Below are 13,206 nucleotides of genomic sequence, written 5' to 3' on the forward strand. Positions count from 1 at the left end.
GGCTCTGGAGGAGAGAGTGAGGCTGGTGACTTTGCACAGCCCTCACTTCAATCCAATCCACTCGCATGTCGTTCCGTGGTCCTCTTCCAGAACTAGACAAACCACAGCCGCAGCCACTGATGACTTGTGCAGCTCCGCCTCCCTTCAGTCACAAGTCAGAAGCTATCCCTGTACCATCGCAATACCATCTGGGGCCTCTTTGATCCCGAAGGTCACCAGCTGGCTGACCTCCCCTTGGTTGGTGCAGCACGAGGGTGCGGGTCCGGGAGCTTTTGCTTACTTTGTCTTGATTTCCACTCTCCTTTCTGAGTCATGCCATTTGATTTTCTTCTTGCTAATGGTTTATCAATTTTATGAGTCTTTTAAAAATCAGCCCTTGTCAACTCAGTTGTTTTTTTTTATTTTATTGATTTCTTCTTTTATTTTAAACATTTTCTTTGTTTTGTTCCTTTTTCTAGTTGCTTTAAGTGGAGCTCCAGCTCATTAGTTTTCTTCTTTTTGTTCCTATAAGCATTCAGGAACATCGTTTGCTTCTGAGCACGGCATTGGCTGGGTCCCAGAAATGTTGACATGTTCTATTTATGTGGTTGTATCTTTAATATAATCTGCTGTTGAGTAATGCCTGGGTTAAAAAACCATTTTTAGAAGCGAGAAGTCAATTCTTGGTCTGTGTCGGCATGTAGTTTTCGATTGCGCTTTTCCTGTTAGTTGGCCTTTTTATTGCATGATAATCTCCAAATAGAAATGTGGTGCTTCCTCCCCGGACTCTGTCTCTGAGCATGGCGCTGGTCCTTGCCCTTCCCAGCCCTGGAGGGCATCTCGCACTCTCCCGTCCTTCCCTCAGCATCGGCATGGCCAGGGGCTCCACAATCAGTCAGCCATGAAGCTGAGACAGGCCACAGGACTTGGATTCTTCAGGGCAGGGCCTTATTAATTTTTGTTATCAACTCCCCATTAACCGGTGGTGTTCTGTCCTTTCCCATCTGATGGCAAGATGTTTGGGCAGTTGTTCTCTGGCTGTCCCTGCCCCTCCACCCCCAGGATGGCTCAGGAGACAAGAGTCAGACCCTTTGCACTCTTCTGAGTTCCCCTGCGTGGTGGCCCTGACCGGTCGGGACCCTGCTACACCCTTGTGTCCACTTAGCCCCTCTCATCGCTCTGGGCTTTCATCTCTATGTGTCTCTTCCTAACCTGGACAGATCTTTTTTTTTTTTTTAAATGGCAACCTAGGTTTGTTCCAAAGAAAAGATTATACATTTTGTCTTCCTAGCCTTCTGGGGGCATTTCTATTGATTTTGTGACTCACGCATTGCCCTGAAGTGGGGTTCCATAAATTACTCAAAATCCCGTGGAAGCTTCATTGGATGGGGTCTGGAAACTGCCTGGAAAGCCGGTGGTGCTAGAAGGCCGAGGGCTCCAATGAGAAGGAAGTCCCTGGCTCCTGGGCTTCAATGCAATGTGATGGACACTCCCTGGGTCACCTGGGAAAGTAGCTTTCTCTCTCTGGCCTCAGTTTCCCCATCTTTGCAGCCAGGGAGCCTCTGAAGTCCCCTGCAGCTTCAGATACAGAGCCCTGTCTCAAGCTTACCTGGCTCTCCCTTCTGGTGCCTTCCCTCGAGGGGACAATCTCTCATTTGTCCCTAGGTGTTTGCACGCTGGCTAGACTGGGAGCTCCCTGAGGGCAGGGGCTGTTGGTGCTTAGCACTGTGCTTAGTCACTGTTTGCTGACTGACTGCCTGGCAGAATTGTCTCGAGGACGAAGTGTATGTAAGTGCCGTGCAAACCTTGTCATCCTGGCTGCCTCTTCCACCCGGTTAGGGGCTTTTGGTCTTTAAGAGAAGGTGGGTTTCTGCTGGAAAGCTGCTCCAGCGGCAACATTCCCACCAGTGTGGACCTGAAGACAATCTTGTGTGGAGGATGGTGGCTTCATGTGTCTGCCACGTCTGTCTCAGCTGCGTGAAAGGCCGCCTCCTCGGTTGATGCTTCAGTGTGTCGCAGGGGTGGTTCTTCTTCAGTGGAATTGCTCCATTTTCTTTCCTGCCCTGGCTCCAGAGCCGCCATGTTGTCTGCGTTTCTCCCAAATAATTTCCTAATGGAGAAATTGCCCCCCGGACCAGTCAGGCCCAGTCTTGGTGTCTCAGAACCATCGCTGGTTTGCACTGGGAGACATTTCCCTTACCTGCAACTCCACCCCTGAATTTGGGGTGTAGCTGCTCCCCAACGGGATGATTAGCATCCAATCCCTCCTACCCTCAACAGGCGGAGCCAGGGTCAGTCACCAGGGTGTGGCATCGGGGCCACAGATGTGTACAAAAGGATCTCCACAGGCCCACGCTGACTGAGCCTGAAAATGTGGCAATGGCTATGTGACCAGTGTTTCCCAAATGCCCACTGAGGCCACTGGAATCCCCATCTGGGTATATGTATGCAGCTAGTGCTGATACAATGCTTTAAAGGATGCCAAGCACTTACAAATGCCATCTCCTCCAATCCTCACAACAGCCCTGGGAGGGAGGCACTATTATTATGCTCACTTCTCAGAAAAAGAAACTGAGGCAGACAGTGGCTTAGTGATTTAACCAAGGTCATGCTGCTCGCTAAGTGCCTGAGGCCAGATTGAAACCCAGGTCTTCCTGAGGCCAGACTCAGCAGCTAACCATTGGGCCACCCAGCAAGCACACGCCTATTTCTAGGGTCCTCTAGTCTTAGAGAAGTACCCCCGTGACTTTACCAGGAAAACAGCAAAACGGGCCTATTTCCCAAATGAAAAGGGATTTTTTAAAGATCCTTCGTGGCATCTAAAACAGCAATTTCTTTTTAACATTTACTTTTGAGACAGCAGAAGAATGTTTAAAGCTGCACAGAAGCTGCTTCCGTAGCCAGATCCCAAATCCTGGGAGACCGGACCCCAGGAGCGCCCCCCTCTCCCCACTCTGGCCCATCCTTCCCAGGCTGATGGTCCAGGGAGGGCCCCTCCCTCGTCCTCGAGCACCCAGGGTTTCACACAGTTTGGACATTTCCTCTGGAATCCCATGAACTTTCTTCTGTGCATTTAAAAACATGATTCTGCTAGACAACAATTTGGAACCATGTCCAAAGGGCTATAAGATTGCATACCCTGTAACCCAGACATAGTACTTCTAGTGCTGTACCCCAAAGAGGTCATCAAAATGGGAAAAGGACCCACATTTACAAAAATATTTATAGCAGCTCTTTCTGCGGTGGCCAAAAATTGGACATTGAGGGAATGCCCCTCAATTGGGGAATGGCTGAACAAGTTGTGGTATATGAATGTAATGGAATACTGTTGTGCTCGAAGAAATGATGAACAGGCAGACTTCGGAAAAACCTGGAAAGACTTGTATGGTCTGATGCTGAGTGAAATGAGCAGAACCAGGAGAACGTTGTACACAGTAACAGCCACGTTGTGTGATTAACTTTGATAGACTTAGCCCTTCTCAGCAGTGCAAGGATCTAAGACATCTCCAAAAGACTCATGATAGAAAATGCTATCCACATCCAAAGAAAGAACCATGGAGTCTGAATGCAAATCGAAGCATGTTATTTGCTATTTTTTTTTTCTTCTGTTGTGTTTTGTTTCCTCTTTCTGGTGGTTCATCCTATTGGTTCTAATTCTTCCTTACAACATCACTAATGTGAAAATATGTTTAATAGGAATGTATTTGTATAGCCTATATAAGATTGCGTGCCACCTTGGGGAAGGAGGCGGGGAAGGAAGGGGAGAAAAATTTAAAACTCAAAAGCTGATGGAAGTGATTGTGGATAAATCAAAAAAATTAATAAAAATAATAAAATTAAAAAGCTATGCAAGAAAAAGGTAACTAAAATAAGCTGGAGAAGGGGAAAAAAAACACGATTCTGAGAAGGAAGCAGCCACCTCCAATGGCCCCAGGACACCCAAGTAAGGCGAAGACCCCGATCTGCAGGGCAAGGGTGACCCGTAAGAGGAAAGGTCCTTCGGACCCCCACAGGAGACTGAGCAGCCGCACAGCGAGAATCCAGGGACTAAGAAAACGCAGAACAAAAATCGCCCACGGATTCCTCCTAATGCACATCGGAGGTGGGTCGGAGGTGGCGCGAGGCGGCGTGGTAGGTAAAGAAAGATCCAAGTGGCAAAGCCTGTGGAACAAATGCATTCCTGAGCTTTGGGGCCGCCTGAGATGGCGGCTCTCCCAGCTTCAAGCTGTCCCCCTCCATGGCCGGAGCCGAGGTGCTCAGAGGAGATGGCCTACTATGTGCTGAACACTGAGAATACGAAATCCAGAGGGAGATGGTGCTGGTCCTGTGTGGGGGAGGGCAGGAGAGTCAGAAAGCGATGGGGGTTGGGGAGAGGACACTGTCTAGATGGAAACGTCTGCAAGCATCTCCTCCCCTAAGAGACAGGAGGACGGGGAAGGGGCTTACCAGACTGGCAAAGAGACACGTCCAGATGCCACCAAAGGTGCATGCTGGGTGGCCCAATGGTTGGCTGCTGGGTCTGGCCTCAGGAAGACCTGGGTTTCAATCTGGCCTCAGGCACTTAGCTAGCAGCATGACCTTGGTTAAATCATTAAGCCACTGTTTGCCTCAGTTTCTTTTTCTGAGAAGTAAGCATAATAATAGTGCCTCCCTCCCAGGGCTGTTGTGAGGATTGGAGGAGATGGCGTTTGTAAGTGCTTGGCATCCTTTAAAGCATTGTATCAGCGCTAGCTGCATACATATACCCAGATGGGGATTCCAGTGGCCTCAGTGGGCATTTGGGAAACACTGGTCACATAGCCATTGCCACATTTTCAGGCTCAGTCAGCGTGGGCCTGTGGAGATCCTTTTGTACACATCTGTGGCCCCGATGCCACACCCTGGTGACTGACCCTGGCTCCGCCTGTTGAGGGTAGGAGGGATTGGATGCTAATCATCCCGTTGGGGAGCAGCTACACCCCAAATTCAGGGGTGGAGTTGCAGGTAAGGGAAATGTCTCTCCCAGTGCAAACCAGCGATGGTTCTGAGACACCAAGACTGGGCCTGACTGGTCCAGGGGCCCAGTATGAGTCAGATGCAAGATTTGAACCCAAGGCTTCCTGAGCCTCCCACTCTCTCATACTGCCTCTGGGGCAGAGCCCTCCCCCCACTCCCACCCCACCTAGTCTGATAGCCTGAGTTGGGTGACTCATACTCCTTCCCACTGCCAATGAGTCACTGGTTCTGGCTGAGAGCCTTGCGAGGCTTGGCCGGTCTCCTGGGGTGCCCCAGGCACTGGATGCTGAGACAGAAAAGTCCAGCCAGCCATAGCCCCCGATTCAGCAGCCCTCCTTGGAGGGGAAGCTCTCACACATTTACTGTGCTTGCATCTCCAAACACCCAGGCTGAGTCTTCTGAGGTGTAGTGTGCATGTCTATGTGATGGATAGTGAGCGAGATGAGGATTATGGGAGGTTAGTGCATAGGCAAATGTGGAAAGCCAGCTAGTCCCACCCCTCCATTTCACAGATGAAGGAACTGAGACCCAGGGAGGCGGAGAAACTGGCCTAATGCGGCCGTGAGAGTAAAGGCATAGGGAGACTCTAATCTCTGGCTCCAAACCCCACCCCTCCCAAGGCCTGCCTGGGTGGGGCCACATGTGGGAGGAGAGGGCCTGGCTTACCTTCCTGCCAGGCTCCTGCGACCAGCCTGGCCCCTGGAATGGCCTTAGAAGGCTGCCTGGGCTCACAGGGTTCCCATTGGCTGCCAGTGAGGTCATGGCTGTGGCGACTGTCCATTAACTGGAGTCTGTTTACCTTATCTTTATGTATGAACTCCATTAGGCTGCATCCCTAGGCAGGACCATCCGCACATTTCTGATGGATTATGTTGCTGCTGAGGTGGCATGTGAACACCGCAGGCAGCAGCTCCCCCTGGGAGCCCAGGCCCGGACTTGTTCCTAGGCCTACTGGGCTGGCCTTGCTGCTGAGGCCCAAGCTGCCCTGCTTTCTGCAGGAACATGCTGCTTGTGTCTGTGTGGCTTTGCTGCTGCTGCTTGTGATGGGAAGTTTCCTCTGCCCCTGGACGTCCTTCCTTTGAAAGCAGAGCTGTTCTGCCTCCTGGCTTCTCTGCAGGTGCCGGGAGCGGAAACACGTGTCCAGGCCCCCCACTACCCCAGACTTGGTGCGTCGTGACTCCAGTCTGCCAGCACGGGGAGGAGGAGATGGAGCGAAGCCCCCCGCGTGAGCGGAAGGCTCGGGAATCTGAGCTGGGCCCAGGCTCCCCAGAAGCTGACCTTTAAAGGAAAAGGTGCATGTCAAACCACTAGAAACAAAGTGAGACTCTTGGAGTCTGGCTGGAATCATCGTGGCCCCCAAGTGTACCAGAACATCCTTGTGCCATGAGAAAGGGCGAAAATGGGAAATCAGAGACCTGGAGGAGTCCTCGTGTGGACTGGTGCAGAGTGAAGAAAGCGGGATGTGGAAAGCCATGTGGCGGGGTGCTAAAAGTCAGCGACCCTTGGGGCTGGACCACCCCCCACCTCCCTAAAAGTCAGGAATCCCTGGTACCAAATCACTCCCCGCCTCCCTAAAAGTTGATGACCCCTCGTACCACATTGTTCCCCGCCTCCCTAAACATCAGAGACCCTTGGGGCCGGACCGCTCTCGCCTCCCTAAAAGTCAGCAACCCCTGGTACCAAATCGTTCCCCCCTCCCTAAAAGTTGGTGACCCCTGGTACCACATTGTTCCCTGCCTCCCTAAACATCAGAGACTCTTGGGGCTGGACCGCTCTCGCCTCCCTAAAAGTCAGCAACCCCTGGTACCAAATCGTTCCCCGCCTCCCTAAAAGTTGGCGACCCCTGGTACCACATCGTTCCCCGCCTCCCTAAACATCAGAGACCCTTGGGGCTGGACCACTCCCCGCCTCCCTAAAAGTCGGCGACCCCTGGTACCACATCGCTCCCGCCTCCCTAAAAGTCAGCGACCCTTGGGGCCGGACCACTCCCCGCCTCCCTAAACGGCAGAGACTCCTGGGGCTGGACTGCTCCCCGCCTCCACCTCTCAGGGCCAGGGCTGGCCTGCTGGGCCCCTCTCCTGAGCTTTCACTCTGCCTGTGATCCCTCCAGCAGTCAAATAGCTGCTTCTTTGGCTCAGTTGTTTCGTTTGTTACTGGAAAGGGGAGGTAGACCCTTGGTGAACCAGGCTGTAGAAAGAGCCTTGATAGAACTTAAAACGCTGATGAGAAACTGGCCTATCCTTGAGGTGGCGGGGATCTGTCTGGTGGAAGGACGAGGCTCCTCTGCCCTGTTCTCAGAGGCAGATGTCGGCTCACCCCATGAGGGACTTTCTTTAAAGTCGTAATCCGTGTTCACGTGGCCAGATTGTGCAAGAAGACACCGACAAAGTTGAATGTACAGGTCTGGGCCCCGTGGAATGAGCACCAGGGGCCATTGGGGCGGGTCAGGAAGAACCCCCGGGGGTCTGAGTGGACAGCAAGGTCATCACGAGTCAGCATTGTGGACCCCGTGAACTGGGTCTCTGGGCTCAAACCCTGTCTTGAGTGTTGAGTTCTGTTCTAGGGGAAGCTTCTTCTCACTGCTGCACGTGCCGTGTGGATGTGGCTGCTGTCCTGTGTCCCAGCATCCATTTTTACGTCCTTAGGCAGGAGTTGCCATGAATGGAATGTGGGGTTTAGAGTGGACTCGAGCTCAGTCTGAGTCAGCCTCCTGACAGGGCAGCCTGGCCTGGTCAGCCCCCAGCCGCTGGAGGCTGGCGTCCCTTCTGAGCATCCCGTTTCAGGGGGGTTTCGGGGATAACGAGGTGTCTACAAGGAGGCGAGGAGGGTGAAGGATCTCCAGCTCACGCGCTGCCAGCTTCTGTGGAAGGAGCCAGGGATGTTGCATCTGGAGGGAATGCTCGGGGTCACGGGTGGCTCCTCTCAAGTACTCGAAGGGATTAGATTTGGGCGCTAAGAACAGCAGCTGGACGTTCCAGGCAGGGGGAGTGTGGCCCCATGGAGGGAGACCCTTCCAAAATTTAGTGGGGCGGCAGGATGGCCCAGTGGGAGGAGCACAGTGTTTGGAGACTCCCACCTCCTGCCCAGGGCGCCCCGGGCAGATCCCGTGGCTTCTCTGAGCCCCAGGCTCCTCATTTCATAGAAGGAGGCAGCTGAAGCCCCTTCCAGCCAGAGCTCGGTCTGTGCTGTGTGACTCCAGCCAGTCAAAGCACTCCATCACTATTAGGATGTAAATTCTGGCCGGTGGGATCATCGCTGGAGATGAGTCACGGACACAGCGGAAGGGATTCCGACTGGGGCATGGCTGCCGGGGGCCCCTCCGCCTCTAAGGGTGTCTGCTTCTGCCCGGCCTCCCCAGGTTCTAGGGTTGTCCAACCAAAGCCCGGAGGGCCCGTCTCAAGAGAGGCTAAAAGGAGCGCGTGTGCGCTTACCCCTCCCTTCCCACTCTCGGGAGCCTGGGACACACATTCCTTTGGTTTGTGGTTGCTGCTGTCGAACGGCATTGTCTCGTGGTCAGCAAAGGCCCACAAGGAGGCCACCGGCCTCACGGGAAGGTGGGACGGATGTCCTACGCGAAGGCCACTGTGCCCAGGTGCTGCCCCGCGTGTTGGCTTGGGCGGGGGTCCTCTGGCTCCACGTTCTCATAGATGAGAGTTTACAGCAACTCATCAGGAGGGCAGCCTGGGTGGCCGGGTGTGTGTGCCAGGAAGGGACTCTTCTGCCAACGACTAGTGGCCCCCGGCCCAAGCCAGTGCCGTTTAGTGAGTGTCCTGTTTGTAGGCGACCTTTTCTCCTTTGAACAAAAGCATATTCATGTGGTATACACACGGGTGTTCTGGGCCTGGGGGGATAATGCACCTGCGCCGTAGTGAGGCTCCCATGCACCGAGGAATGCGAGGACCAGACACCTCCTTCATGCTCACGGGTTTTTCATTTTCTTTCAGGCGCAGAAGCAAAGCCTGTTTTGTCCAAGAAAGAGAAGATGAAGCTGCGACGGGCCAGGTGGCTCCAGAGTAAGTTGTCCTCTTGTTCTGCCTGAAAAGTCTGGGATGGTGGCTGCAGAAGGGACAGTGGCAGGGGCTCTGCTCACGCTTGTGAGCTGCAGGCACCCAGCACCCTGGCCAGGCCAGGCAAGGCGCAGGGTCCTCCTAGACTCGGTCCTCAGGACAACTCCTGGGGGCCCAGAGGGCCAGGGACAGATTCCATCTTCTAGAGAAGGAAGCTGTGTGTGTGGTGTGTGTGTGTGCGTGTATGTATGTAGTGTTGTAAATGTACGCGCATGTGTGTGTGTGGTGTGTACATGTGTGTGTCTGGTGTGTGCGGGTGTGATGGGTTGGGGCTCTCGACCAGCTCCCTTCTGGCTGCTGTTGGTACCCCTCCCTAACCCTGGATCGTCCTCGGCCCCTGGGCCCTGGATTGTAAGGGCTGGGGATGGAGACGCTCTGAGCAGAGGGCCTGGGTGATCTCTCCAGGCCTCTTGAGTCTTGAATTAAGGTAAGAAATTTGAGAGAAAGGACTTGGTTTATAGAAGAAGGCCTTGGGGCAGCTAGGTGACGCAGCGAATAGAGCTCTGGCCTTGGAGTCAGGAGGACCTGAGTTCAAATCCTGCCTCAGACACTTAATACTAGCTGTGTGACCCTGGGCAAGTCACTTAACCCCAATTGCCTCACCGACGACGAAAGCCTGGCGCCTCGCCTGCATGGCCCACTCTTGGCCCCTCTGAGCGGTCCCTTCGTCTTCCTCACGGACTGTTCTGTGAGCCATTGATGTGCCAGAGTCTGTAAGAAGGTGTGATATGTGTTTAAGGAAGTTCCCCCGGGACTCTTGTGTGTTGGCTCAGGTCACTCTGCCCAGCCTGGATCTCCTCCGGGTCTCCCTGTGTCCTCGTGTCTGCAGGACGTGGCTTCCTGGGCCCAGTGGCTCCTGGTCTGGTATTCCTAGTGCATCCGAGCTAGAAGGGGCCTTAGCAAGCCTGCAGCCCAAATGAGGGCCCTGAAGCCTAGTGGCTCCGAGAGCTAGGGTCAAGATGGGCACCCAGCCAGTGCTAGGCTGAGTCTGCTGTCATCAGCACCATGGACAGCACCATGAAGCAGAGGCTGGAATCTGGCAGCAACCGGAAAGCTCCTCCCTTCAGTGAAGATTTGGGATCCCCCCTCAGCCAGCCGGAGGAGAGGCTGGTCTGAGGGGTTCTCACAGGCCTGGTGCTGCTGCTGTTTGGGGTGGGAGAGGGAGGCCTGGGCTGTGCTGAGTCACCCAGGATAGGGCTGGAGGGAGGGCCCCCCCCCCCAGATGCTGCTGGTCCTTGGGCTCCAGGCGAGGGTTCAGCCAGATTCCTGCCTCCTGCAGGCTCTGTGTGGAGCTGCGGGGGTGCATTAATTCTTCCCATGTACGTGCTCCGCACTCCACTCCCAGTCCAGGTTTGGGGCCTGAGTTTGGAGGGAAGAAAAGGCAGAGAAGGAAGTCTGGGAGCCTTTGTTTTCTGCTCCCCCAGCAAGAATGCTGAAAGGTTAGGCCCAGAAGAATGGGCAGGTAGCTGCCCTTGGCGGAGTTCAAGCCCGCTCCCTCTTTGGCACGTTGCTTGGTAGCCAGAAGGTCTGACCAGGCCGTGGCCTTGCAACACCCTTTTCCTAGAGAGTGGGAAGGAAGCACCCTGTTCTGCTGTCTCTGGCCTGTGCCCTTCATACATAACTGCACACCTGGCAAGAGTTGGGACAGGAATTGAACCCACGCCTAGTTGTCTGAATGTCCAGAAGGCATCAGAGAGCAGAAGAGGCAGAGCAGGGTGGGGGCACTTTGGGTCAGACTCCTGCAATGCCCCACCCAGGGGATATAGAAAGAGCATTTCCATTCATAGAAGAGAGAGAAGCTGGCCAGGAAGGGCCCTGCCTGAGGGTGGCCAGTCAGTGCAGGCCTCCAGAGCAGGTAAATGGAGGCACCCCACTCGATGTAGGAGACCTTTAGCAGGCTGGAAATATTCCACTGGTGGACCCGCATTGGTTTCCAAAAACCTTTCCAAGACCCCACTCTCTGCACAAAGAGGGGCACCTGGAGTTAGAAGATGGGCCGAAAGACCCACCCTGCCCCCATCCCGGGCTTCCTCTTCCTCTGCAGTTTCCTCCTGGGGTAGGGGCAAGGCAGCCGGGGCTCTCCTGCTTGGGGAGGTCTCTGGGGCCTCCTCCTGCCCCACCTACAGTCCTTCCTCCACACTCAACAGTGGCCGATTGGCACCCTCCATGGGCAGCTGCCTGGACCGCCAAAGTTTCTGTGCTGCTGAGGGCAGCTCTCAGGACTGAACTGTGCATGGCCCAGGCGAGAAGCACAGCTCGACCCCACGCAAGATAGAGCCAAGATGGGCCGTGGGAATCTCGTCCAGTCCAGATGAGGAAACTGAAGCCTAGACAGGTGGGGTCACGTGCCTAAGATCCCAACTCATGAGGGGGGAAACCTGGGCTTTGAACCCAGGACAGCTGAGCCCAGAGCCAGCCTTCTGTCCACTGCCCCGCACGTGCCTGTCCAATGAGGAGGTTGTTCAGAAGTGGTTCCCACCATGTCCGATCGAGAACACCAAGGATGGCCTTCCTTTAGCGCCGAGCTGGTCCCAAGGCTGTTGTCGCCCCGTTTGCCGCCTCATCGACGTGACGCCTGTTTATGCCTCTGCAGCCTTCGGACTGATCAGTGCTTGGCAATGACGATAGCACATTTACACACAGCACTTTACAAATGTGAGCTCATTGGGTCCTCAGTGACCTTGAGAGATGGGGGCTGTTATTATCCCCATTTTATAGATGAGGAAACTGAGGCAGGCAGCAGTGAAGCAATTTGCTCAGGGGGAGACACTGCTCGGAAGACAAAGGGGGCTTCATTGGCTCCAGGGAGGGGCCCTCTTCCCCATGTTTGGAGGGGCGTCCATCCTTGGGGCCAGGCAGCAGCCTGCAAAGCTGACGTCCCCTCCAGAGGATGCTGTTGGGCTCATCTCTCGAGTGTCTGTGGGAGGGTGGAGGGCAGAAGTCCTGAGGTTTCTTGGGCCATTCTCGATTTGCTTGCTTGTGGTCGCTGGTCTGAGCTCGAGGGTTCATGGTCACCCGCTGGTAGAACCAGTCCTTCAGGACGCGGCTTCTTTCTGGGGTGCTCCCCTTCCTGCTGTCCTCACTGACGACCCTTCCCGCCCTGCCACTGCCCTGCGTGTGGTGGCCAGGGCTCAGGAGCTCTCGGTGACACCTCTTTTTCTGGGCTGTTTCTTCAGCTCTTTGAAGCTCCCTTTCTAAGGGACCCGCCCTTCCTGGGCAGGTTGGCATGGTCATGTTTTCCTTTTATTTTGGACTTGATAGACACCAAATTAAATGAGACTTTCCATGTACTAAGTAGAGAGGAGAAGGAGGATTGCCTGCAAACCTGCCGTCTCTGCCAGGCCACTGCTCACTTTTCTTTTAAGGGCATGGTAAACGCAGCCCATGCCTTTGAGAGCTGCCATCCTGCTCGCCAAGGGTTTGTCCACCATCCGGCTGACTGACCCAGGGTGCTTTGCGCCCCACTCCCGTTCTCTTGTGCTTTCTTTATAGACACTCCAGGGACCCTCTTCTTTTTCTTTCCTGTGTTCTTTCTGGCAGCACTCACAAGCCCCTGTCTCCCTCCTTCACCACGAAGGAAAAACAAACCCACCCTCTGCCACAAATGTGTCTCCCTTGAGTAAGACACACCTTTGTTGAAAAGCTTATTGTCTTTGGGACCATTCCCATTTAAACCATAGTCCTCCCAGGCAATTGACCTCTGCCCATGTTGAGTTTCTTCCTGCCATGAATCAGATGTCGCCTCAAGGACCAGAGTCATGCCCTGGTCAGGGTCAGGGACCAGAGCTGGGATGCAGGAGAGGCTGAGACAGGGTGGCAGCCCGGGCCAGGCCCAGCAGGCCAGGTGGTCTCTAAACTAGGAGCTGAGTCATGAGCCTGGCCAACAGTTAAAGCCAAGGTTGGTAGGGAGTGCGGGCTGGAGCTCAGGGGCTGCTGTGAGGGAGCTGGCAGCTGATGCAGTGCCACCATGTGAGAGGGACAGAGAGACCAAGTCAAAGGATGGGGGAAGGGAGGAAGGAAGGAGGTGAGAGAGACAGAGGGAGGAGGGGAGGAGACAGAGGGAAGAGAGCAGAGAGCGAGACAGAGAAGAGATGGGGGAAGGAAGGAGGTGAGACAGGGAGGAGACAGAGACAGAGAAAGGATGGTGGAAGGGAGGAAGGAAGGA

The 13,206-nt window shown here is 54.6% G+C and overlaps 1 protein-coding gene across 1 annotated transcript in view; it reads left to right on the forward strand.

Annotated features, from left to right (window-relative positions):
- FAM207A (family with sequence similarity 207 member A) overlaps positions 1 to 13,206 on the forward strand; it is a 54,294-nt gene that overhangs the window by 31,526 nt on the left and 9,562 nt on the right. Inside the window, exon 3 of the mRNA XM_027857401.1 lies at positions 8,919 to 8,987. Coding sequence (XP_027713202.1) covers positions 8,957 to 8,987 — 31 coding nt within the window. The 5' untranslated portion in view covers positions 8,919 to 8,956. The remainder of the gene's footprint in view (positions 1 to 8,918; positions 8,988 to 13,206) is intronic.

This window comes from Vombatus ursinus, unplaced genomic scaffold (genome assembly GCF_900497805.2).
Source record: "Vombatus ursinus unplaced genomic scaffold, bare-nosed wombat genome assembly UNPS02012147.1, whole genome shotgun sequence".
Classification (NCBI taxonomy): Eukaryota; Metazoa; Chordata; class Mammalia; order Diprotodontia; family Vombatidae; genus Vombatus; species Vombatus ursinus.